At 49.5% G+C, this 25,836-nt stretch overlaps 1 protein-coding gene across 4 annotated transcripts in view; it reads left to right on the top strand.

Annotated features, from left to right (window-relative positions):
* The window catches only part of SORL1 (sortilin related receptor 1), a 51,422-nt gene extending 26,299 nt beyond the window's left edge, over positions 1 to 25,123 (top strand). For 3 of the 4 annotated variants that reach the window (XM_064398042.1, XM_064398044.1, XM_064398045.1), the window contains 26 exons: positions 156 to 269; positions 1,245 to 1,367; positions 1,745 to 1,864; positions 4,036 to 4,161; positions 4,395 to 4,502; positions 4,949 to 5,080; positions 5,289 to 5,420; positions 6,041 to 6,175; positions 6,444 to 6,599; positions 7,589 to 7,738; positions 8,066 to 8,194; positions 9,616 to 9,742; positions 10,273 to 10,442; positions 11,447 to 11,559; positions 11,841 to 11,945; positions 12,999 to 13,071; positions 14,178 to 14,260; positions 14,510 to 14,606; positions 15,172 to 15,356; positions 16,515 to 16,634; positions 16,717 to 16,881; positions 17,639 to 17,813; positions 18,240 to 18,346; positions 19,225 to 19,417; positions 19,814 to 20,026; positions 21,013 to 25,123. In XM_064398042.1, coding sequence (XP_064254112.1) covers positions 156 to 269; positions 1,245 to 1,367; positions 1,745 to 1,864; positions 4,036 to 4,161; positions 4,395 to 4,502; positions 4,949 to 5,080; positions 5,289 to 5,420; positions 6,041 to 6,175; positions 6,444 to 6,599; positions 7,589 to 7,738; positions 8,066 to 8,194; positions 9,616 to 9,742; positions 10,273 to 10,442; positions 11,447 to 11,559; positions 11,841 to 11,945; positions 12,999 to 13,071; positions 14,178 to 14,260; positions 14,510 to 14,606; positions 15,172 to 15,356; positions 16,515 to 16,634; positions 16,717 to 16,881; positions 17,639 to 17,813; positions 18,240 to 18,346; positions 19,225 to 19,417; positions 19,814 to 20,026; positions 21,013 to 21,080 — 3,419 coding nt within the window. In that variant the 3' untranslated portion in view covers positions 21,081 to 25,123. The remainder of the gene's footprint in view (positions 1 to 155; positions 270 to 1,244; positions 1,368 to 1,744; positions 1,865 to 4,035; positions 4,162 to 4,394; positions 4,503 to 4,948; positions 5,081 to 5,288; positions 5,421 to 6,040; positions 6,176 to 6,443; positions 6,600 to 7,588; positions 7,739 to 8,065; positions 8,195 to 9,615; positions 9,743 to 10,272; positions 10,443 to 11,446; positions 11,560 to 11,840; positions 11,946 to 12,998; positions 13,072 to 14,177; positions 14,261 to 14,509; positions 14,607 to 15,171; positions 15,357 to 16,514; positions 16,635 to 16,716; positions 16,882 to 17,638; positions 17,814 to 18,239; positions 18,347 to 19,224; positions 19,418 to 19,813; positions 20,027 to 21,012) is intronic. The other variant, XM_064398043.1, reaches the window with a different exon arrangement.
* Positions 25,124 to 25,836: the final 713 nt, after the last annotated feature.

Genomic DNA, 25,836 nt, shown 5'->3' with positions numbered 1-25,836 from the left:
AGGTTCCTGCCTGGCTCTTGCTGCTGCTCAGGGCTGAGGTGGCTTCTGCCATCACGAGGGGTCGGCGTGACCTGTGCTCTGTCGGGGAGGAGGGTGGCCCATTTCTGGAAGCACAGCCTCATGCCAGCTCGTTTCTGCTGTCCCTCCTGCCCCAGAGAACACGTGCCTGCCCAACCAGTACAGGTGCTCCAATGGGAACTGCATCAACAGCATCTGGCAGTGTGACAATGACAATGACTGCGGGGACATGAGCGACGAGAGGAACTGCCGTGAGTGTGCTGCCCTGGTGGTGCTGGCCTGGCAGGGGCAGGTGCCTGCTGTGCTGGCACCTCAGCTGATGCTCCACGCTCCTTCCACAGTCAGGGACAGCAAGAGGCTCTCTGGGGGTGTAACTCAGCCCTTTGGCAATTCCCAAAGCAAACTGGATGAGTTTTGTCCCAGCCCCCTTGACCAGATGAGGCGTGAGTGTCTAAAGTTTGGTGAGGCTGATGCCAACTGTCTCTTGCACTAATTGTCTTCTGAAGCTAATTGAGGGCACAGCCAGCGAGGAAAAGAGAGCAGACAGTGCTGACGCAGGCCTCTTGTTGAGATAATAAATCAGGTTCACACATTAAAGATGGGGTCACCTTTTTCAGCAAAGGTAGGAGCTCCCAATGTGTGCAGGAGGGGCAGATGTTCCACAGCTTTGCACAGCCTGAAGAGTTTGGGTTAGTGCACTGTGGAAAAAGGACTGGGTTTGAGGTTAGGAATCACTGAAGGACCAGGAGAGAGACTCTTTATGCCCATTTTGTACCAATAAGGAACTTATTTCCCTGACAAAGTTGAGGTACCAGCCAGTGGAGTCCAAGTTTCAGTTCAGTGGCTCCAGGTGTGGGAAAACCTCTCCATTCCTTGGAGAGAGGTCACCAGCTTGGCACAGAGATGCTGCCTTGGATAGCAACACCCATGGCCAGCTTCCCCCCTGCTCTGGCTGCCCTGTTCCAGCACGTGAGGTTTCAGTCCCCTCTGTAGGGGGAGAGCAGACAGCTCTACAGCCTTGGCTTCAGGAGTTTCAGTCCTGATCCCCAGACAGAAAAATGACCCTGTGTGCTCTGCTTTACATGGAGTGGCTAAAAATGGCCTTAAAATACAAGAGCAGGAATTCAGGTTGGACGGGCAGGATTCTGTCCCTGTCCCTCCACTTCCCTGCCCTCAGAAACCATTTTCTAACCACCACCTCCTCCTCCTCCTCCTCTCTCCATCAGCAACCACCGTGTGCGACACCGAGACCCAGTTCCGCTGCCAGGGCTCGGGGACCTGCATCCCCCTGTCCTACAAATGTGACCTGGAGGACGACTGTGGGGACAACAGCGACGAAAGCCACTGTGGTGAGTGCCCACACTCAGACCCCCTGCCCTGGGCACGGGTGGGCAGCTGCTCTCCAGCACCCTCTGTGCTGCTCAAGCTGCTCCTCCTCTGGATGCAGCTCAGGGGTGGTGTAGGGGAAGATCCCCCTGTTTGCCCAGGCTGTCTCCTCATTTACTGGGGACTGGGAAATGGGGGACAGCATTTACAGGGTATTTGGGAATTAGTGACAGCGCCATGGTGCACTGGGAAGTGAGGGACAGGAGAAGAGAGTGAGGCCGTGTGCTGGTCCTTCCCCTCGCCGTGTTCCAGCTGGGAGACTTCTGTGCCATTACTGTCCAGCTTTCCTGTCTGCTCCTTGGGTATTCCTGTGGCCTGCAGCCCAATATTTTGTTTGCAGAAGCTCACCAGTGCAGGAACGATGAGTTCAGCTGCAGCTCAGGGATGTGCATCCGTCTGTCCTGGATGTGTGACGGGGATAACGACTGCAGGGACTGGTCTGACGAAGCAAACTGCACTGGTGAGTGCTCAGGTGTTGCTCAAGAACCTCCTGCTGCTCCTACTTTTTACTTCCAGCCTGGGAGACATTAGCCAGTGTCTTGTGCCTCAGTTTTCTTGCTTGTTAGAGCACCTTAGGGTGATGTGATGCTCCAAATCCAAGGATTTCTTTCCCCCAGGTTCACTGGGAATTTGCTGGCAGCTCTGAGATGCTCACACAGTGACCCAGCTTTGCTTTTTACCTGCAAGATTGCACCCACAGGCAAAGCTCTGTGGAATGGAAAACGGTTTTTTGGCTGCTGAGCAGCCAAAGGGTTCCGTGCAAAAAGAGCTCCCGTGTTGCAGGGAGGCAGCAATCAGGCTGCTGGGCACTGGCAGCATTTCACAGCTTTCACTCTGTTTCCTTGCCATCAATTAGGTGCAGAAAACAGGCACGCTCTTTGCAGCTTGTCCACAGTTGATCTGAAGAAGAGGCAGGTTTAGTTTGGGAAGTTTAGTTTGGCAGGTTTAATCCTGCCCTGGCAGCCTCATTGCTCCATGGGCTTGAAAATGTAAAGAGGGTGCCCTAAGCAGGGAGTCCCACATAGAAGACCCACTCTTGGTTTTAGTTACAACTGGTATTAAAGCAGCCTGGCTGGCAGAAATAACCTTGTTCCTACTTCATGCCTCCTGTGCAGCAAGACCTGTGAGCCTCACTGTGTGTTTGGAGCGGAAAGTCACAACACTCCGCCCTCCTCACCACCACAGTGATGTTCCTCAGCAGCCACCTGAGGTTAACACCCACACAGAGCCTTTTTCTCATCAGAAAAAAAAAAACAACAGATAGCAGTGCATTGGCCTTTTCCACTAGAAACAATCAAGCAAAACTATCAACCAAACCAAAAACCTCAGTGTTTGCATGAGAAGAAACTTCTCAGAGTAGGCAGAGCACCAGTTCCGTCAGTGAAAGACACAAGATTGTATTTATCAAGCCATACATGGGATATTTCAATATGAAAGCAGTGCTTTCCATGGCATGAGGAGCCTGCAGGGACCGGGACAGCCCCTGGGAATGTTGGCAGCAGCCTGGAGCCTTTGGGACAGAGAGTGACACCAGCTGCTGTCCCGGGGCTCTGGCACGAGGATTTAAGAGATCCCTTTCAGGTCTTTGAGCTCCTCTTTGCTCACCCCTGTGGCATTTGCTGTGCCTGGAGCACCCGGGGCTGATCCTGGTCATTAGTATTCCATGAGTGTGGCTTTCTAAGAAGGTTTAATTTATATTGGTATCACTTATCTCTGGTATGAGTTTCTCCAGAGAGAATTACTACAGGAGAGGAGCCTACTTCAAAAAGCGTGTCGGGTTTGCAAAGCCCCAAGTTGGAATTATCTAAGAGGATCACAATTATTTGAGGAACATTCCGTCTGACTTCACCGGGCTGCAATTATTGCTCTTATCTAAAATAATTACATTTCATGCTGAATACCTAATAGAATATTACTGCCACCAGATTGTACTATTTCCAAATATCTGCGAGTGCATGTCACTCTCTAACCTAAAACTCAGGATCATGCCATTTAATTAAGTTGAACATGGCGTTTCTCAATAACTCTGAGTGCTCTCCAGCTTGAGGAGCAGGATTTGTCTCTGAAGTGACAACACAAACCAGGCTGCAACCCAGATACCCCACAGGCAGATATTTTCCTGACAGGAGCCTAAGGAAAACCCCCAGGGAGAATCGTATTTCTTGTTTGCTTTGGCAACATAGAAGAGCCTTGTTTGCCTTAATTAAAAGCTCTCTGACTCTGTCCTGCCCTGCACGGGGGACTCTGCAGCTCTGCCAAGCCTTGATTGATCTCAGTGACATTTTTCACCATCTCTGGCACGATGCCACCGCTGTCACCTCTGCCCACGCACCCCAAGGACTGAGATCAAAGGGAAAGAGGCTGCTGACTTTGGGGAGAGCTCTGGGAGATCTCTACCCTGCAAAAGCCATCCCTGAGGCACAGCAGGCTAGTGAGCAAGAGTGGAAAACTGGGACTCAAGGAATTCTCCTGCCTGGGCTCCATGGGGTGGTCGCTTGTGCTGGGACCTGCCCTGGTGGCAGATCCTGGGGCAGGGGAAGGAGCAGGGCGTGGTGGTGCGGGCTGACACTCTCAGCTCAGCTGGGACACGGTGACAGCCCACGCTCAGGTGTCCCCCTGCTCTGGTTTCAGCAGTTTATCACACCTGTGAGGCCTCCAGCTTCCAGTGCCACAACGGCCACTGCATCCCGCAGCGCTGGGCATGTGACGGCGACGCCGACTGCCAGGACGGCTCTGACGAGGACCCTGCCAGCTGTGGTAACGTGTCCTGTGTGTGTGAGGGGCTCTGCCGTGTGTGTGGGGGGCTCTGCCGGGGTGGGAGGGATTTCTGCACACCCACTGAGCTAAGCCAGCAGCAAACTCAGGGGAAAGCCCCCACCCCTCCAAAAGCAATCACAGCGCGGAGGCAACCGTGGCTTTTTTTAGCTAATTAAAACAGCTTTAACGAAACCCTGAAAAACACACAACAGCCACCCAATTCTGCATTTCAGAGAAGAAGTGCAACGGCTTCCAGTGCCCCAATGGCACCTGCATCCCCACCAGCAAACACTGCGACGGCGTCAACGACTGCTCCGACGCCTCGGACGAGCAGCACTGTGGTGGGTACCAGGCTCAGGGGGAGCTCTGGGGCCCAGCTCTGAGGGCTGGCAGCATTTCTGCTCTGCCCAAGCCAGAAATGGCAGTGAAGCCACTTCGCTCCACTGGGAGTAAAGCCCTGGGAGATAATGGGAAAGCTTTAGTGTGCAGTCACGGGCGCCCTGTGAAATCAGCAGGTCAGCAGAAGGGAGGACACTGCCAGGGAGGTGACCAAAACCCTCCTGGTGCCTGTGCCCACCCTGAGGGGTGATTTGGTGAGGGCAGCCTGTGCAGGGACACAGCTCAAACCAAGTCTGAGTTCCCAAGTTTGTCTTGGGAGCTCTCTGTAAGTCCCCAAAATCCGCGTGCTGCGCTCAGGCCTGCGCGGACCCCGGCGGGTGACACTGCTGTTTGCAAGGACAGCAGAGGTGCCAGCCCTGTCCTCCTGTCCTGCCCCCCATCCCTGCAGAGCCCCTGTGCACCCGCTACATGGATTTTGTGTGCAAGAACCGTCAGCAGTGCTTGTTCCACTCCATGGTGTGTGACGGCATCATCCAGTGCCGCGACGGCTCCGACGAGGACGCCAGCTATGCTGGGTGCTGTAAGTGTCACTCTGGGCACCTCTGCCCAGGCAGGGTGGCCACAGCATGAGACCAGAGCCCCGGGGACAGCCAGGCTACCAGGGATGCCAGCTCTCCTAAGAGGTGGCTCTAGACCTGCGTAGAAATCCGTGCTTGCCCCTGAGTGTGCTCCTTCCTGCTCAAGCTTTCCTGAAGCCCTTGGGTTTTACACCAAACCTCTCCCTGCAGCCCAGGACCCCGAGTTCCACAGGACCTGTGACCAGTTCAGCTTCCAGTGCCAGAACGGGGTGTGCATCAGCCTGGTGTGGAAGTGTGATGGGATGGACGACTGCGGCGACTACTCTGATGAAGCAAACTGTGGTGAGCAGCACCCCCAGGGCCTCCTACAACTGCAGCTCCAGCTTCCTTTAGATTTCAGGAGCAGGGAGTAGTGTCTTCCTCATGTTCTCACTCGTGTGTGCATGTTTGTGTGAGTGTAGCACATCACAGCCTGTCCTACCTGGAGATCAGTGTCATTTCCCTCCCGCTGCAGGCAGGTGAAGTGAAGCACGCAGAAAACCTGGCACATCTTGTGCTTGACTAACTCCTCTGTGACCATATTTACTGCACAGACTCCCAGCCCTGAGCAGACAGGCAGTTTGCAGCCAAACCCAATATTTACCACTGTTCCCTGGGTGGCTGTAGGAGCTGTACCCAGCCAGGCGAGGCAGCCTCATTTCAGAGCTGCAGGGTTTGCTCCTCCATTTCTGCCATGCTTGGTGGATTCTGCTCTGGTTCTGAGATCAGGGGTGGTAGAACACAGACAAAGCAGTGGTGGCAACAGAGTGAGGCCTGGGAGGAATGGGAATGCTGGGGATGAAGAGGAAGGAATGTGCCTGTGCTGCTCAGGGTGATGCTCTCTGAGGTGCTCCCACCTCTGAGCTGTGCTGAGGGCTGCTGAGGTGCCCCTGTGGCTCACAGGACTCTCCTCTCCTTGCCAGAAAACCCGACAGAAGCCCCGAACTGCTCCCGGTACTACCAGTTCCAGTGTGGGAATGGGCACTGCATCCCCAACCGCTGGAAGTGCGACGAGGAGAACGACTGCGGGGACTGGTCTGATGAGAAGGACTGCGAGGGTAAGGACACTGCTAGGCTGTGACACGGACATGGCAGGGACAGGGACATGCTGAAGGGTCACTCTGCCTTCCCACTGCCCCCGTGGCTACAAAAATGCCCCATGAGTTGGCACTTCCATGAATCTTTATATTTTTGGGTATCCTGATTACAGACGCAATGCAGGTGAAAACACCAAGCTTGTGATGCCTCACCTGCCTCCCCCTCGGCCAGCAGGGAGCTTACACGGGAGCAGGGAGCTCAGGCCAGCTCTCCCTGGTGTGTTTTTAGGATCTCCAGTCCATCCCATGACCACGCTGACGCCCCCGACGTGCCTGCCCAACCATTTCCGCTGCAACAGCGGCGCCTGCATCATGAACAGCTGGGTGTGTGACGGCTACAAGGACTGCTCCGATGGCTCTGACGAGGAGGCCTGTCCCACCCCAAGTAAGCTCTCCTCTCCCTCACCCCTTCCCTTCCCCCAGATCACATCTGCAAGGAGCTCTGGCCTTCCAGAGCCTGGCCAGGTTGCGGAGTTCATTTGTGGTGTAAAATGTCCCCTGGTGAAACAAATGGGCAGGAGATCTTTCTCCTTTTTAATGCCTTTATTAAGAAGAATCAGCTCAGGTGGGGAGAAATCGTCGGGTCGCGCCCACGCCGCTGTGGCACGGAGGAGGAGGGTGATGCGGCTGTGTCCGCTGGTCTGCAGGCAGAGCTGGGAATTCTGTCCTCACGGGAGATTAGCAGATTCCTGCTTTTTTGTCTAACACCCCGGGCTGTCTCTTTAATCAACATCTTTTCAGGTTAGGGTGAGAAGCAAAAAGGATCCAAGCAGGTACGGGACTACGCTCCCATCCTTAGACGTCACTTAGGTCACTTGTTGGCTCGTAATTTTAGGGGTTTTTCTTGTAAAAACTGTAAAAATTCGGGGCGCAATGCATGTCTCATCTGCATACTGGCTCTGATGTCACTGCTATTCTCTTCACCTGGAGGGTCTGTCCTGGTGTCCCTCCCTGGCAAGCGGCCAGCATCAGGGGGACAACGGTTAATCACCAGCCATTAACAGGTAATTGAAGAACTCCTCCTTAGCGCAGAAACTAGCTTACAGCAACTGGTCTGACTTGTTTTTAACTCTGCAACCTAAAAAAAAAATATAACTTTCTATTCATAACACCTGGCGCGGGGGTTACCCTCCACCACTGCCACCAGCTGGGGCAGTGCCCCAGAGCTGGACATTCCCTGCAGAGCAGAGGCTTTTCCAGCCCTCTGCAGTCAGCAGAGAGGATGGCTGAGGCGTCATCCCCATCACCTGCTGGATGGAAGGAGATTGCCATCTAGTGGAGTCGGGACCTGGGGACAGCGCTGCTGGCTGCTGGTGGTGGTGCCAGCCCGGCTGTGCCTCGGTGCTTTCTGCCTGTCCCTGTGTGTGTGTGCAGGAGCCAACGTGACAGCCACGTCCCCGGCGCTCCCGGGGCGCTGCAGCCGCTTCGAGTTCGAGTGCCAGCAGCTGCACAAGTGCATTCCCAACTGGAAGAGGTGTGATGGAGTGAGGGACTGCCAGGACGGCACCGACGAGAGGAACTGCCGTGAGTGTGGGCAGGGATGGGGTCACACCTGGAGCTTTCCCCTGGGAAGCCTCTGAGGAGGCTTTGATTGCTGGGGAAATCCCTGCAGGAAAAAACAAAATCCTTTACAGCAAACAGAAATCCTTTACAGAAAAAATTGTAAAAAGGATAAAAAGCCCATGGTACTATTCCCATTAGACATCCAGTTGTTTTTTATGGGATGAGCTCCAGGTCCTTGTGAAGGAGACACCCCAGTGTCTGACACCTCAACCTGAGCTCCACCCCTGACCTGCAAACATTCCAGGGAACTTCCCTGCCTCGAGTCCTGAACTGTTCTGCCTCTTGCAGCTACTCCCAGCAGCCTGTCGTGCCCCAGTGGCTTCAGGTGTGAGGATGGGGAGGCCTGCATCCTGCTGACGGAGCGCTGTGATGGGTACCTGGACTGCTCCGACAGCAGTGATGAGAGGAACTGCACAGGTGAGCAGCAGCCCCCTCCCACCCCTCACCCCCTGCTCCCTGTCAGCACACAGACCTGCTCTCCTGGCTATGTGACCTTTCCCTCCCAACATCCTTGATTTATCTGCCTCTGCTCAGTTGTCCAAGCTGCCTCCTCACCCATTTATCACCAGCTGGGACAAACTTCCCAGCAGCTTCTACGCTGACAATTTGTCTTCCAGCAGCCTCAGACACAGGGAAAAAAAAATCATTTTAGGATGGATAAGAGCAAAGCTGTCTATTTTACACAGCCCACAGGTGAAATGAGTCTCCTGCTCTGCCCTCCTTTGCAAGGTGACCCTGGGGGATGCGGCACGTGCCCTGCTGCCATCCCTGGCTGTCCCTTGGTGGCCCTGTGGGGGCAGAGGGACAGAGCCCACCCTGGGCTGATAACAGGGATTGATCACTGCCTCCAGCCAGCCATGAGCTTCAGCAGCTCCCCCACCGAACTGCTGGGGGGGCTGGGCATCAATCAGGTTCAGTTCTTTAATTAAATATTGATTGGGAGAGGCTAGCAGGTTCAGGGGAGGGGGAAGGAGCTGCTGAGAAGCGCAACTCAGCTGCTTCACCAAGGGAAAGCCATCTCTTTTCCCTTGGAAAAATTGCCTTGCCATGCTGTCCACGGCCCCGTGTGCCTGCTGGATTTAAGTCCAGTGTTTGGGGAAAGCAAAACAGCAGCAATTTGCCTCTGCTCTGCTTGGTTTCTGTGCAGCACCCCAGCAGAGCCAAACCACAGCAGTGGGATTTGGGCTCCAAAGAGAGAGGGATTTGGGCACACACACAGAGAGAGCTGGGAGGGGTCTGGTGGGAGCAGGGCATGGATTTGGGGCATTTCAGATCAGCACCTCCCATCCCCAGCCCTGCCAGGGCTGGGTTCACAGTGCTTTAATCCCATAAATGCCTCTGTGAAGGTCAGGCAGTGGTTCAGCCACAGTTTGTGTCCAGGCAAGCCCCAAACCTGAATTACCAGCCTTTGCTTGGTCCTGCTGCTGAGCACAAGATGTGATAAGGGAAAACACACAAAGAAAGGCCCTGGGTGGTGACAGGGACAGCACAGACTGATCACAGCAGGAGAAGGGTGACACTGGGCAGTTTGCACTCACACACTTCCAAAATTCTCAGTATTTCATCAACAGGCACACTTGATCTTTCCTTAGGGGAAAGGGGACTGATGCAGCATGGAGACATTTTGGGTAGAACTAAGAGCACCAGGGGTAAATCCCTGCTCTGAGCTGCCCCCTGTGAGCCCAGTCTGATAAATCACACATCTCATTTAAGTGCTGCAGACACCCCTTCAGTCAGTGCTGTTCCTGCCTCCGCTGCTGTTGGTGTTACAAACAAACTCTCCTGGGCACAGGGCTTGTTTCCCTGCAGTAAATTCACTTTTCCCATTCTCTGCTCAGATGACACAATCGTGTACAAGGTCCAGAACCTGCAGTGGACAGCTGATTTCTCTGGTGATGTCACCCTGACGTGGGCTCGGCCAAAAAGGATGTCCTCGACCTCCTGTGTCTACAACATCTACTACAGGTACATCATCCCTCCCCTGCTGTGGTAGCCGGTAAAGAGGACAAGCATGAGCACAGCTGTGCCTGTGTTTACTGCAGAGAACCACACAGAATCAGCCCTGAAACATTCACAGCTCCTTAATCAAGTTCTGCTTGGAAAATTTAATATTTGGCAGCAAAAGAGACACAACATAGGTGCACCCAGAGGGCATTTGGGACAAACTGCATTGGTTTCCTCCTTGACTGTGTACTCAGACAGTAAAGTTGTTATATTATTTTTTTTTGTCCACTTGGGTCTTGTCTTTGTGAGCATTAAGAGCAAGAACAAAGATAATAAATTTGAGCACAAGAGTTGTAGAAAAGGTCAAGGGCTTGTAAGTCACCAAGCCATGGTTAGTTCAGGCTTTCCAGTGGCATCTTTTCAAGACTGGTGGTGTGGCATTACCAAAATGAGCAACAACATTTTAAAATGTTTCCATTTTTCGGGACAAATCTCTGTGTCCTGTGCTAAAAAAGCCCACCTGACTGGAGGCGCGTGGCTCTGTCCCTCAGGATGGTCGGTGAGAGCATCTGGAAGATCCTGGAGACCCACAGCAACAAAACCAACGGCGTTTTGAAAGTCCTCAAGCCCGACTGCAGCTACCAGGTGAAGGTGCAGGTGCAGTGTCTGAGCCGGGTCTACAACACCAACGACTTCATCACGCTGCGGGCGCCCGAAGGACGTAAGCACAGCTGCTGCTCCCCCCAGTGCCCGCCAGATCTGTGGGGATTTGGGCTGTCTTGTGTTTGCAGGGAATGCCCCACGAAGGCAGGAATGATGTGTCTGACTCCATGTTCTCAGAAGGCTGATTTATTATTTTATGATACTGTATTACGTTAAAGAATACTATACTAACTATACTAAAGAATACAGAAAAGATACTGAATGCTCAAAAGATAATAATGAAAACTTGTCACTCTTTTTAGAGTCTCAACACAGCTTGGCACTGATTGGCCAGTGAGCCAAAACAACTCACACCAGAACCCAATGAAACAATCACCTGTGGGTAAACAATCTCCAAACACATTCTACATGAGCAAAACAAATTCTTATCTCATTTGCTTCTCCTGTGTTTTGCTCATGTAGAATGTGTTTGGAGATTGTTTACCCACAGGTGATTGTTTCATTGGGTTCTGGTGTGAGTTGTTTTGACAATTTTTTTTTCAAATTGTTTCACTTGTAAACCCAATTGTTTCAATTGTAAACAATGCTCCACGTGTGAGCACAACACAGGAGAAGCAAATGAGATAAGAATTTGTTTTCCTTTTCTCTGAGGCTTCTCAGCTTCCCAGGAGAAAAATCCTGGGTGACGAAATTTTTTCAGAGAATGTGAATGCCACAGGGCTGAAAAGTAGAGATATCCCTGCTATGAACAAAAAGGGTCTTTCCATGGGCTTGGGAATTCACAGAATCACCAGGTTGGAAGGGAGCTTCAAGATCATCAAATCCAGCCCAGCCCCAACACCTCGACTCAACCCTGGCACCCAGTGCCACATCCAGGCTTGTTTTAAACACATCCAGGGATGGTGACTGCACCACCTCCCTGGGCAGCCATTCCAGTACTGGAATTGTGCTGGACTGGGAGAAAGGGCCACCCACCCCTTTGTCCTGATTTTTCAGGGAGATGCTGCTTTTCTCTGGGCACACCACTGTGACTGGCACTAATATTTCTCTGTCTCTCACCAGTACCAGATGCTCCCCTCAACCTCCAGCTCTCCCTGAAGAAAGAAGCTGAGGGTGTGGTGATGGGCTGGTGGAGTCCCCCCGTGAACGCCCACGGCCTCATCCGGGAATTCATCGTGAGTGCTGCTGCCCCTGGGGGCTGAGCCCAGCTGGCTGGACACCAGCACACAGCCAGCTGCAGGGGGGTGGGCCTGGAATGGGATATTTTGGGGAGGAAATCTGCTGGGAGCATCAGGCAGGTTGGGAGAAGAAATGCTGTAGGCAGCACCACAGCCCTCGAGTTGTTAATTTCTCCCTTTCTGAGATGTCGTGCTTCTTTCTGCTGACATTTTGTCTCAGAGGGACCTGCTGACCTGTGGTGTTTTTGAGCCCTCATGCCTTGTTTTGGTGCTCCTAGGTGGAATACAGCAGCAGTGGATCCAAGGAGTGGTCATCCCTCAGAACCACCAAGAACTACACGGAGATCAAGAACTTGCAGGTCAACACTCTCTACACCGTCAGAGTGAGTATTTCCAAAGCTCTTTCAGGGTATTTCCAAAGCTCCCTCTCAGGGTGAGTATTTCCAAATTTCCCTCTCAGAGTGAGTATTTCCAAAGCTCCTTCTCAGAATTAGTATTTCCAAAGCTCCCTCTCAGAGTGAGTATTTCCAAAGCTCGCTCTAAGTGAGCTCTCATTCCTGAGTGGCCTAAGTCCTGCACAGCCAAAACTTGCTAAAAAACCATCTTTTTAAAAAAAAAAATCTTGTTAAAGTCCTGCCCTTTGATGCCAACCCACACCACCACTGCTAATGTCTGTAGTTCCAAGGCCCTTGATTTGCTCCTTTGTCCCAGAAGGCCAGGCTGGATTACAAAATCCTCCCTCCTAATTGCCCATTCCAATGTCACTGCAACTGCGCTGGATGTGGGCCAGAGATAAATTTGGGCCTTGGTGTATCAGTGGGAAAAGAAGCAGATCTGCCTGTGGGGAATGTCTGCACGGGGGAGAGGCTGGGTAATTATAGACAGAAGTAATAAGAAGAGGAAATGAAAGTCTGCACAGTGAGCCCTGGGAAATGAGTGCTTTGCCATTGTCCATCCTCCTGAGTTTTTGGGAAGTTCACTGCGAGGGGGGATGAATCCTCTCTCCAAATCCGTGTTATCCTCACAGCTGGTTGGAGGCTTTCCTCCCATGGTATTCCTTCCCAGTGTAATCCATCCCCAGATAAATCTTTGGAAGTTTTTCAGGGCTTGCATGTTCTTCCCTGGCGTGGTTCTCACCTACTTTATGGCCCGTGGAGTCCCCAGCTCCTTATCTTGATGGACTCCTCAAAGATCTCATCAGAGAGCAGTTATCTGCAAAGAGGCTGCACCTCCCTCTTCTTACATTCCTTTAATTGACTTTAAGCAGTCGGCTTTATCTCTGCATTAAGCATTTTATTGCCAAGTAATTAAGCCATTGTTTGCTTCCAAGTCCTTTTCCCAGGAGCCCCGCCAGGTCTGTAACCTTGCTCTCACCTCCCCTCTCTGTTTGCACTGTAAAATGTTGCTCATGTTCCCTCTCCCTCTCCTTTCCAAAGGTTGCTGCAGTAACCAGCCGAGGGGTAGGAAACTGGAGTGAATCCAAGTCCATAACCACGGTCAAAGGCAAAGGTAAATGTTGTTGTTTGGGTCAGCTCAGAGAAGGTGACAACGAGGCAGAGGAGCAGCCTGAAACATCAGCAGCAGCATCCAGAGCCACCTCCCCGGCCTTTATTCTCCCTGCTGAGCCTTTCACAGCTTTGCTGTTAAAAGTGACCTGTAAAAAGTGACTTTTTCACTCATCCTGAGCTGCCTCAGAGTTGAGTGGCATCTCTGGAGGGGTCACTGCCTCTTCCTCTGAGCACAGGGGATGGATGTGCTGCCCTGGAACTGAGCAGGAGCCTGTCCCCTCTCTCCCAGGCTGCAGACAGATTCCCTCAGACTTTTGTAGGCCAAATTCTGCCTCCAGATAGACAAGAAATTACCAACTCCATCACTCTGACTCTAAAAGTATGCTGGCTCATCCTTCTCCCTCTTAGGTCATAATTGTTGTGGCTCCTCCTGCAGGTTTAGACCACAAAAAACAACCACAGTTCCCAAGCACTATCACAACATCACAGTCTAAGAGCAGATAAATTCAAACAGCACAGTAAATCATTTCCTTCCCAACCTGTTTTTTGGTGTTTTGGTTTCTTTTTAAGAAAAGCCTTTTGAAGTCGTTTGTATTCATGCCAAGTTTTTCATCCAAACTCATGTCCCTGCATCAAAATTGTCTGCTAATTTGTCAGATGAAAGAAGGGAAAGAAAACACCAGGCTCCTCAAAGTGCAGGATTCAGATCATGTGAATTACCTGATGGTTAGAAAAACAGAGGTAGAAAGAACAGAAACAGCTCTGACTTCAGGTTTTGCATGAGTGCTTGGCACCGATAGCTCCTGCCCTCCCTCAGCAGCTGCTGGGATAGGAGCTCACCCTGCTGAGTTCAGAGGGAAATCCCTTTGCCCAGACCCCTCCAGCTCCAGCCTGCACCGTGCCAGGCACAGATAAAGCAGCTTTTAGGTGCTGGAGTTAAAAATTATGTCAGTGTCTTTGAGGGGGATATGTCTTAGGCAAGGTTGGGGTGTACTGTTCTGGGAGCTGGGTGTTAACACAAAAAGCTGTATTTTATCTGTCCCCTCTCAAGAAGTATTTTTATTTCTTTGTGCTGTACTGACAGGTCTTTTCTCTCTTTCCACCCAGTCATTCCTCCCCCTGTCATCCACATTGAGAGCTACAGTGAGGACTCCATAAGTTTCAGCCTAAAAATGACCACGAATATCAAGGTAAGAGTTTTTCCCTTTCCATCTGAGCTGGGGAAATGGTGAATAGTGGCTGGGAGAAGCTGTCACCCACTGAAGCATTGCAATTACCAGTTATTTCCTGCCAAATCATTTCTTCCTGCTCCCAAACTGCCCCGGGGCTCTTAATTGGGATGGAAAATACAATGCAAGGACTGTCAGGGGTCTGACAGTAACCCTGGTTCCCTGTGTGCATCAGCTGAGCTGCTGACTCTGTGTCCTTGGGCTTGACAGGTCAGTGGCTACGTGGTCAACATCTACTGGACATTCGATACCCACAGGCAGGAAAAAAGGACTCTGGTCATAGAAGGAGAAAAGTCCATCCAAAAAGGTAAATTCTGCTCAAAATACGAAGCTTTGCTTTGGTCGACACCAAGCAGAAGGATTTATGAGAGGTTATAGGATTATTTTATTTCTTTTTTGCTACTAGTAGTTCTGTTTAAACAATCCTGTTTAAATCTGGACAGGACAAAGCAGCAAATTCTCTGTTCTGAGGACCTGGGGATTTCAAGCAGATTTGGGATTTACCCCCAGAGCTGCACTAGTCCTTTCTCATCACATGGGGTTTTGTTTGTTGTTCCATTTTTAATCTGCCAAAGGGAGTAGAAGCAGAACAAGGATTTCTTGGGCTTGCACACAGCACATGTCCCTGTTAATCACATTTCTGGTCTGGGAAAATCTGGGAAAATGATCCAGGCACAGAAAAGCACAGGCTGGGTTGGGTTCCAGAGTCTCAGGTGCTCCTGTATAAAGGAAATTACTGCAAAGTCATGAAAGTACAGCCCAGGAGAGGCAGGGTCCTGCCTGTTTGTGATGCCGACCCTTCCCTCGAGCTCCCACCCTGTCCTTGCCATGCTTTGCCTCCCCTAACAATGCCCCCTTCTCTTCTTGCTCAGTGGCCAATTTGACAGCACACACCCCTTATGAAATTTCTGCTTGGGCTAAGACGGAGCTGGGTGACAGCCCCCTGTCCTTTGTGCATGTGGTGACCAGTGGCACCAGGCCGGTGTCCCCAAGCCTCAAGGCCAAGGCCATCAACCAGACGGCCGTGGAATGCAGCTGGACTGGCCCCAGGAACGTGGTAAGGCACCAACCCTTCCCTCAGCAGCCACCCTGCAGCACACAAAACCCCTGAAATCAGGATAATTCGTTTGGGTTGAACTCCAAGGCCCTGAAAATTTTGGGGATAATGAGGGAAAGAACCTTTTGAACAGAAGCAAAGCAAGGCTTCTTGTTTGTTTGCTGCAGTGAGGAGTGGCTCAAACACAGAGAGAACAATGCTCCAGCAGCCTTTGAATCACCTGCTGTTACCTGAGCTGAGCTCAGGGGTTTTGGGTTGGGAGTTCAAAGGAAAGTGGGCAGATTGAACTTGGCCAAGACAGAGGGAAAAGCAGGAAAAAGGGTCCAGAGGGAAAAGGGTCTTTGCTTCACGCCCCTAAAAAGTGACACCCAGTGGGAAATGGATTTGTAGAAAATTCTCAAAGTCTGAGACAAGTCTATTTCCTAATTACAACACATTATAAGTGTTTCTTAACCTATCAGCTTTTACCACACCATACTGCAAATACCTTAAAACCAATAATCTAAAATTACCCCTCGTAAATCCTACTACAGTACATCTTCCACAGCTGTATTTCTCCAAAGCATCTAGTCTTATTCACTAAACCATCCTTTAAAACTTGTTCCCAGTTCCATTTCTCTCTCAACAATATCTGTTTCTAGCTCCATTTCTCTCTCAACCGTATCCATCCTATCCCATGACATTTCTAAGTCAACATTTCTCCAAAGTATCTAGTCTTATTTACAAAACCATCCCTTAAACTTGTTTCTAGTTCGATTTCTTTCTCAACAATATCTGTTTCTAGCTCCATTTCTCTCTCAATAATATCTGTTTCTAGCTCCATTTCTCTCTCAACCATATCCATCCTATCCCATGACATTTCTAAGTGAACATTTCTCCAAAGTATCTAGTCTTATTTACAAAACCATCCCTTAAAACTTGTTTCTAGTTCAATTTCTTTCTCAACAATATTTGTTTCTAGCTCCATTTCTCTCTCAACCATATCCATCCTATCCCATGACATTTCTAAGTCAGCATTTCTTATCTCAAAGTTTACACGCAGATACGCACCACGTAAACCTTCTGTCAGACTTTGACCACTTTCTACAAATCCATTTCCCACAGCAGCCAGGGGATGCTGTGGGCTGTGCCAATCCCTGCTGTGCTTTTCCTCCTCAGGTTTATGGAATTTTCTACGCCACGTCCTTCCTGGAGCTGTACAGGAGCCCCCACAACAGCACCACCAGCGCCCACAACGCCACGGTGCTGGTGCAGCGCGACGAGCAGTACCTGTTCCTGGTGGGCTCCCCTCCTCCTCCTCCCTCTGCCCACCCCCTGGCTCCACCAGGACGCTGCCCTGACCTCTGTGCCTCCCTCCCAGGTGCGGGTGGTGTCTCCCTACCAAGGGCCCCCCTCTGACTACGTGGTGGTGAAGATGATCCCGGATAACCGGCTGCCGCCGCGGCACCTGCACGCCGTGCGCACCGGGAAGACGTTCGCCGTCATCAAGTGGGAATCGCCCTACGACTCACCCGACCAGGACATGGTAACGCCTCGCAGAGCCTCCTCCCGGCCCTGTGCACTCAAAATCCTGCCTCAAACACAGATCCTTGCCTTTCTTCTGCTGGAGAAAGCCCGAGGTCAGGTCTATGCTCCGCATAAGATCGTCATCGAAGTGTTGACATCTCCAACGTCTTCATTTCCTCCCTGCTGGCCATTAGCTCAGGAGTGTAACATTTAAAAAGAGCCAGGTCTGGGATATCTGTTCTGACCAAGTCTAAAACCAGCCCTGGGCATGTGCCAAAGCACCTTTTTGGGCTTTGGCTCTGCCCAGGAGGGTAAGGCTGGGCCTGGGCTCTGCCTCCTGCCTCAACAAAGCCCAGTTCTGTTCTCTACCCCACCTCGCTCCATTGAAGGCCAGTCATTTTCTCAGCAAGCTTTTCCCTCCCATTCTGCTCCAGAGACTTTAACAGCAAAGGTCTGGAGGTATAAACCTTCCCAGCAGAGATAGAAACTCTGACAGGGCAGGGGTTTCTGTTGCATCCTTGTGATTCACTGAGAAATACAACCTGAGCTTTTCCTCCTGCTCTCATCTGTTCCACTAACTGCATTTTCTGTATCAGTAAATGCTGATTTGGGGCAGAGATCCAGAGAGAGGCTTGGAATTTTGCTCCCCAGGCTTTCTGTAAAGCTCAGCCCTGGTTTAAAGCAAATTTTACCCACCCTATCTAATGTCCTAGTACTGTTTAGCTGAAATTCTGCAAGAAAATCAGATTTTTTCCATCCGTTTCCTCCCCCTCCAGCTCTATGCCGTGGCAGTTAAGGATTTGGTGAGGAAAACAGATAAAATCTACAAAGTGAAAAGCCGGAACAGCACGGTGGAGTACACCATAAAGAAGCTGGAGCCAGGAGGGAAATACCACGTGATTGTCCAGCTGGGAAACATGAGCAAGGAATCCAGCATGAAGATCAGCACAGGTGAGGGACACACCACCCACCCTGAGCTGCCTGGAGCTGCAGAAATGTTCCTGCAGCTCTTGGTCCTCTCCCACAGGCAAAGCCCAATTTTGGGAGGACTCCCAGGGGAGGTGGTTACACCCCCAAATAACAGCAGTGGAGAGGAAGCTTCTCAAGTGATGTCCAGTGCTTTCCTCCTGATAAATGGAGGTGGGGAAGACACCAGTTTGGCTGTGTACACATCACCAAGTGTCATTACAGCCCTACCAGTGAAAAATTCCTCCCAGCTTCACAGCATCCTCTTCTCCAGCACATCCCTTTTCCAAGCAGAGCATTGTGCTGATCCCTAGAAAACCCCACTAACTTTGAGAATTTACTCCGTTTGTGTAAGAGGAAAGTGCCACCAGTGCTACAACCTCACCTACTGCCACTTTTTCCCATTTGCAGTCCCCCTGTCTGCACCAGACGCCTTAAAAATCATCACTGAAAACGACCATATTCTGCTTTTTTGGAAGAGTTTGGCACTGAAGGAAAGTAATTTCAATGAAAGCCGGGTAAGTTTTGCTGTGCCTCCTGTCCTACAGAAAATCCTGGAGCAGAGTCAGTGCAAGGCTCCTTTCACAGGCTCTGAAATCCATCCTGTCCTTGGTGAGCCCTCTAGAAGGGCTCACTAAAATTCATGTCATGGCTGAGGCTCTGATGCTGATAGATCCAATCAGTCACCTTTTAGGAACATAATTAGCCTGCTAGAAAAGGACAATTGTCCCCTGTGTGAAAGGACTGAGAAGAGGACACTGCCCTGCCATGCCAGGAAGTCTGAAAGTTGTCATTTTTCAGACTTGGATAGAAAATCTGTGAAATGTTTTCTATCAGAGCATGGGCAGGGAAAAAAACGGCACCAAGAAAGCCCTCACTCTCCTGGACTCTGTGCTGGGGGGGGTGCTAAGGACAGAGTGGACCAGACAAACCAAACCAGAGTCATTTAGGTTGGAAAACAACTCCAAGATTGGGTCCAAGCTGTGCCTGATCCCCACCTTGTCCCCAGCCCAGAGCACTGAGTGCCACCTCCAGTTTTTCCTGAGCACCCCCAGGGATGGGGACTCCCTGGGCAGCCCTTGCAATGTTTAACAACCCTTTTAGTGAAGAAATCCTTCCTGATGTCCAACCTGAGCCTCCCCTGGCACGGCTCGAGGCCGTGTCCTCTCATCCTGTCACTTTGCAGAAGAGAAACCTCTCCTCCCTGAACTGGCCAAGGTCAGTGCACGCCAGCAGGGCTTCCTGGAGGAGGCTCCACATTGCTCCCTCCCAGCTCACAGCCCAGCAGGGCTCATCAAAGCCACATCCAGGAGGAAAACCAAATTTCCAAGTCCTTTTTGGAAGGAGCAAACCCGCCCTCTGCAGCAGAATGACTTGGGGTTTGTGTTTCCCTCAGGGCTACGAGATTCACATGTTTGACAGCTTGATGAACATCACAGCCTACCTGGGCAACACCACAGAGAACTTCTTCAAGGTGTCCAACCTGAAGATAGGCCACAACTACTCGTTCAGCGTGCAGGCCCGGTGCCTGTACGGGGGGCAGATGTGTGGGGAGCCAGCCACACTTCTCTACGACGAGCTGGGAACGGGTGAGTCCCCATTTCCTCCTCATCCTCCTTAAAAAAACACTCAAGGAAGCCTCGTAAATTCTTTAGGGATGTGTCGCCCTGTTCTTCTAAGTTCATCTCTTATGTTTATGTTGTTGTAATGGAGTTTCTCATGCACTTTTATGTAAATAATGATTGTTTTTACATTCCTCTCTGGAGGAGGAGAAATTTGATGGACTGCTGGTTTGTCCAGTGTCATTGGTGAGGTGGCAATTTCATCCTCCAATCCACTGTCACTTCTGAAAGTCTATAAATATTGGAGTCAGGAAATAAACTTCCCTTCTTTTCCCTTCTCCTTACCTTGGAGTTCCAGTGTCCGTGTTGTTTTATTGCAACAAGGAATGTGCTAAAGCAGCGCTTGTGTCCCTCCCTCGTCAGGTAAAGACCCCTCGGCCACCAAATCGGGCCAGGCCACGGACGTGGCTGCCATCGTGGTGCCCGTGCTGTTCCTGCTGCTGGTGACCCTGGGCATTGGCTTCGTGGTGCTCTACATGAGGCACAGGAGGCTCCAGAGCAGCTTCACTGCCTTCGCCAACAGCCACTACAGCTCCCGCCTGGGCTCGGCCATCTTCTCCTCGGGGGATGATCTGGGTACGTGGCCCTGGTGGCATCTGGGGACAGCGCTGGGGGTGTGACACTGGGGCAAGAATTAATTCTTTATCTTGGTTTGGGCCACTCTGGCAGCACTGTCTCTGTGGATTTGATCATAGAGTACAAGTCATAGAGTTACAGAGTCGTTAAACATGGAAAAGATCTTCAAGATCATCAAGTGCAAAAGGTTTTATCAACCGAATATTTTGATCAAATTAAACCATTCCTTCCAATGTAAATCACTTAAAAACACATTGAGGATGTGAAATCAGGGCAAGAATTAATTCTTTATCTTGGTTTGGGCCACTCTGGCAGCACAATCTATGGATTTGATCATAGAATACAAGTCATAGAATTGCAGAGTCGTTAAACGTGGAAACGATCTTCAAGATCATCAAGTGCCAAAAGTTTTATCAACCAAATATTTTGGTCAAATCAAACCCCTCCTTCCAATGTAAATCACTTACAAACACATTGAGGATGTAAAATCAGGGCAAGAATTAATTCTATCATGGTCTGGGCCACTCTGGCAGCACAGTGTCTATGGATTTGATCTCAGAGTGCAAATCATAAAATTACAGTCATTAAACTTGGAAAGGATCTTCAAGATCTTCAAGTCCAACTGCCAAAACTTTCCCAACAAAACATTTTTATTAAATAAACCTCTCCTTCCAATGCAAATCACAGAAATGCACTGAAGATGTGAAATCAGGGCAAGAATTAATTCTTTATCATGGTTTGGGCCACTCTGGCATCAGAATCTCTATGGGCTTGAAATCAGAGTACAAATCACAGAATTATGAGGTTGTAAGGCTTGAAAAGACCTTCAAGACCATCAAGTCCAACCCCCGAAATTTTCCCGACCAATACTTTTATCAAATTAAACCCCTTCTTCCAATACAAATAATTAAAAAATAGATTTTAAAGGATAAAAAACAGATTTTTTAAGTGCCCCCTCTCAGCTCTGTTTTGGGTTTGTTTTCCAGGAGACGAGGACGACGAGGCCCCAATGATAACTGGATTTTCAGACGACGTCCCCATGGTCATCGCCTGAAGCGCATTTCTGACTGTACAAAACCAAATGGTGTAAATATTTTATTTGATAAAAATAGTTGATTGTTTATTTTAAAAATGCACTTTGAGTTGCAATACGTTATTTTTATATGGGCCAAAAAAAGAAAAAAATAATAATAATTTTAAGAATACACTTTGTAGTAATCAACTGTGAATTGCAGACTAGGTTGGTTGAGTAACAAATTGCTTTGATTTAACATTAATTTAGTCTTACAAGGCTATGCTTGCTGGGCATGCTTTTAAGTCTGTGAGATATTTTCCGTTGACTAAATTGGCTACTCATTTTATTTTTCTAAGACAAGAATAAATTTATTTAAAAAAAGAAAAATTCAGGAGATTATATATGTAGAGAGAGATAATATAGTCCCTGAAGGTTTTGCTTTTACTTTAGGACAAAAAAAAAAATCCTTTGGACTTTGTTTTATATGAAAGTATTTTTGTTGTGTTAATTTATTGGGAAATCTGCTGAGGAACAGATTTCCAGAGTCGTCAGACATTGTACACATTCTTGTGTAGAACATGTGCCACTTTATCTTGCAAGGCAGTCGTATCTTGGCATCCCCATCGTTGTCCTTGCCATGATAATAAAAACCTTCATTTTCACAGAGTTTTTCTCCCTTTTAAAGACCCAATCTTTGAGCAATCTTTAAGTACAGCAGCACTTTTTTTTTTTTAGGGGTGACTTTTAGCTTCCTGCTGCTGTGGGAAGTCAGAAATATCCCCACATCAAGATGTGCTGCCCAAACCCTTAATTAGTTAATCTGGAGTTTACAACCTGGTTTAATTAATCTGGAGCTTACAACCACCACATCACTGGAACAAAAAATTTCCACTTGCACCTTAAAACTCATTTTCCAGGTATTTTTAGGATACCCCTCCTCCGTGGAGCTTCCCTCAGATGCCAGCACAGTGGTGGGACGGAAGGGGGAATCTCCAGTGTGTGCAAATCCAGATTTTCCACACTCACACGGAGCAGTAATTACTGAAAATTTAAATTAATTTAGCCCACAGCAGGGATTTGATGCTCCCTCATTGGAATTTCCTAAAAGCAGCTGTAGTTTTACCTGCAGCTTTGGAAAAAAATATAAATATACACACACACATACATGTTATTTTCTCATCTCACATTCCCAGCAGACACAACACTGGCTGCAGAGCCAAATGCAAAGAGTCTGCTTGCCACTGTTTGGAGCTTTGATTTTGTGACAGCAAAATGTGAATTTCACCAAAAAAAATGTGAACCTCACCACTACCTGCCAACCCAGGGGCACGACAGGAGAGGTTGTTCAGGGCTCTCCCCTGGCTGTGCTCGATATATGCAAAACTTCTCACCAGGAAATGCAGCACACTGTCTTGTCACACTGTTTTTGTGAAAAACAAAGGTATTTTTGCTGTGTAAATTAAGTTATAATTGCAGTCTTCCTACAGATGAAACGAGAGAGGCCAGCTATGTTTTGATACGTGACTGATCCGTTTAATTTCACAATAGAAAAATGTATTAAAAAAAGTCTGGATGGTTTGATACTCTAGAGAAATACTGACTCTATTTTCAATTACTGGTGTTAGCATTCCCGGTGACAGATTTTTTTTTCCTCCCCACCAAAGCTGGGACCAAACTAGAATCAGATTTTTATAAGTAGCAGCAAGCTCGCAGAGTTGCAATATTTTTACCCTGTCAGTGGATCAGGTGCTGTTCAGGAGTTGAACTTTTGAGGAAGATCAACCCAGCACACACAGCTCCATTTGCCTGGAGTTACAGCTACACAGAGAGACCAGACTCTGACCCAGAGGCTAAACCAGCCTCAAAAACAGAAATCAAAAGATTTTATGCAGGAGAGGAAGCCTAAAAACAGAGATGAGGAGTATTTAACCCCTTCTTTATAAAGTAAATTTTTTTAGCACAGATAACTGAAAAATACAATGTAGATCCCAAAATCTGGTGCCTCTCTGGTGAGGGCTAGGATTGGTTAAATTCTGATCTTTTACTCCCCCAGGGTAAATCCTGCTGCAGTAAAATGAGCAGAATTTAGAGTCTAGCCCATCTCTGCCCAGGCAGATGCCAAGGGGGACCCTTGTAACCACTTTATATCCTGCAGAAATCCCTTGGCTGGAGATTTCCAAGCATCACCTGGGGGACAGCTCACTCCTGGCTTGGGGACACTCATGCAGAGCAAAGCATTTTGTACCCAAAACCCAACACTTTTGGTTAAATCTAACTCCCAAACACAGCATGGGCAGAGCAGAGCCCTCTGTGGAGCCACCCCTGCGTGCCCAGGGGTTTGGGGACACTGCAGAGCCCTTGTGGGGACAGCACTGTCACTCAGAGCTGTCCCCAGCCCTCCCCTTCACTGCAAAAATCACCACTGTGCTCTCAGCAAAGCAACTTTCACAGGGCTAGTGTATTTTATATATAGAGATAGAGGAGGCTGGGCTCCAGGTGGGGAGCACCCGGTGCAGTTCTGGGGTAAATTGTATATTTTTATGAACTTTTGAAGCACGGAATCTTGTTCACGGAGACATACAGGGGGTGGGAGGGTTCTGCTGTAAATATGGTACGTGGATGTGGATGTATATTTCGTTCTGGTTTCGTTTCAGTAGCCTTATGTGACGTGACATGACTTGCTACCCTAAATTTCGGGAGGTGATTTGAGTTTGCTTTATAGGAACCCAGTAAAATGTTTGGATCTGTATGGAAAACAACAAAAGGGTATGGAAAATACCCTGGTTAGGAGGAACTTCCAGCAGTTAATTTGTGTTTGCACCCGTTTCAGAGGCCCATGAGTACTCTCAAGTCCATTTGAACAAAAGACTAAGGTTGAACACGAAAATCTGCTGAGGTTTTGGACCATGTGGCTTCTTTTGCTTTGGCTCAGGCTTTTTGTGAGGTTTTCTTTTTTTGTGTTGGGGGTTTGGTTTTTACAAGAAAGGACAAGGAGGTACCATTTCCCAGGCTGGAGACCTATTAAAGGTCAATAAAAGGCTCTTTTCAGTCTGAACAAACCCCATCTGTGGGTTGCCAGCCCTGTAAAATCTCCCTGAACCCAGCGAGAGCAGAGCCCATGCAGGAGCTGGAGCAGGAGCTTCCAGCCTCCCTGGGGTTTGGCTGAGGGCCTGTACCCCAGGAAAACTGCAAGAGGATTTCAGAGAGGGGTGAAATTTGGGGAGAAAACCCCTGCCTGCAGATATTTCATGTGCAGAAGAGCTGGCTCTCCCTGCCCTAACCTGCTCCAGGTGCTCCCACCTTGACACAGCCCCAGCCCCGGAAAAGTCTCTTTTCCTTGGACACAGATCAAGTTGTGGAGATGTTGGGAGCTCAGGGGCAGCTGGGAAGGGGAGGGGAGAGCAGAGAGGCAGAGCTGGCTGCCAGCATCCACGTCTTGTGGAGCTTCGTGTTTGATGGTCACCTTGGTGGTCACCACGTAATTTCACTCCCCCTGTTCCCACAGGCACCAAAACTCTCACATTACCCACCAGGGAACCCCCAGAACTCTCCCTGAGCACAATTCCCATTCCTGGCAGGGCAGAGCTCAGTGTGAGCATCTCCATGCTTGGAATCAGAGTAAATTTAATGACAAACGTCACCTACTCGCTGATGGAAAAGCAAAATGTCATTTTTCCAGCAAAAAAACCTCCACCTTTTCTGAAGCAGCTTTCAAGTCTCCTTCAAATGAACTTGAGAAGGGAAATGGTGCAATAACTCAGCTACTCTTGGACCCCAAGAGCATCTTTGTTCCTGAAAATAGCTGCAACATTCTAATTAATCCTTACAAACCTGCATCAGTCCACAAGCAGCCAGCCTCTAATAGAGGTAGTGTCACCTTTGAATCAGGTTCTTTAAGTGAAGTTTAATGTAATTCTATTTAAATTGCTATTCTGTGTCCTTTATTTGTTTGGTTGTTTTGGGTTTTTTTCATTCATTGATTTTTGCTATGTATTATTGCACAATTTTGAAGGAATTTTTGTCTGTCCATTTTCCCCCCCCCACTTAATGATAATAATAAAAAATGGATTGGGTAAACAAAACAGTTTCTGGTTTCTGAAGTTGTTATCCAGCATCTGTGTGTCTAGTGCAGGAAAAAGGAGATTTTTTTTTTTTTTGAACATGATTTTGTTTTACAAAACCAAACAGGGTTTCAGAATCACTGAATGGTTTGGGTTGGAAGGGACATTAAGAATTATTTAATTTCTACCCCCTGCCATGGGCAGGGACACCTTCCACTATCCCAGGTTGCTCCAACTCCCATCCAGCCTGGCCTTGGGCACTTCCAGGGATCCAGGGGCAGCCACAGCTGCTCTGGGCACCCTGTGCCAGGGCCTGCCCACCCTCACAGGGAGGAATTTCTCCCTGATATCCACTCTAACCCTGCCCTGTGTCAGCCTGAAGCTGTTCCCATCCCGGGAGAACAGCAGTGACAGGACAAGGGCAGGGAGAATCAGGAAAATTGATCCTGGGAGGTGCCACCCTCATTCCTAACGCAGTCACGTCTGCCTGTCCCTTCCCTCAAGGTCACCAACACCCCCAGACACCAAATACCATTTCCAACCTGTCCAAGCTTCACCTCCACGATTGCACAGCCCACCTCAGGTGTTATTTTCCGTGCCTCAAACCCATTTCCACGACAATCCCACCCCTGCACGGGGCGTGTGCAGGAACACCCCGCACCTGAGCAGCCCAAATCCAGCAGGATTTCTGCTGGCAGGGAGGGTAATGAGCAGGCAGCAGCCTCCTCACACGT

Source organism: Passer domesticus, chromosome 23, assembly GCF_036417665.1.
Source record: "Passer domesticus isolate bPasDom1 chromosome 23, bPasDom1.hap1, whole genome shotgun sequence".
In the NCBI taxonomy this organism is placed as follows: Eukaryota; Metazoa; Chordata; class Aves; order Passeriformes; family Passeridae; genus Passer; species Passer domesticus.
The sequence above is the reverse complement of the archived record's forward strand: the minus strand, read 5'-3'. Positions and strand labels throughout refer to the sequence as shown.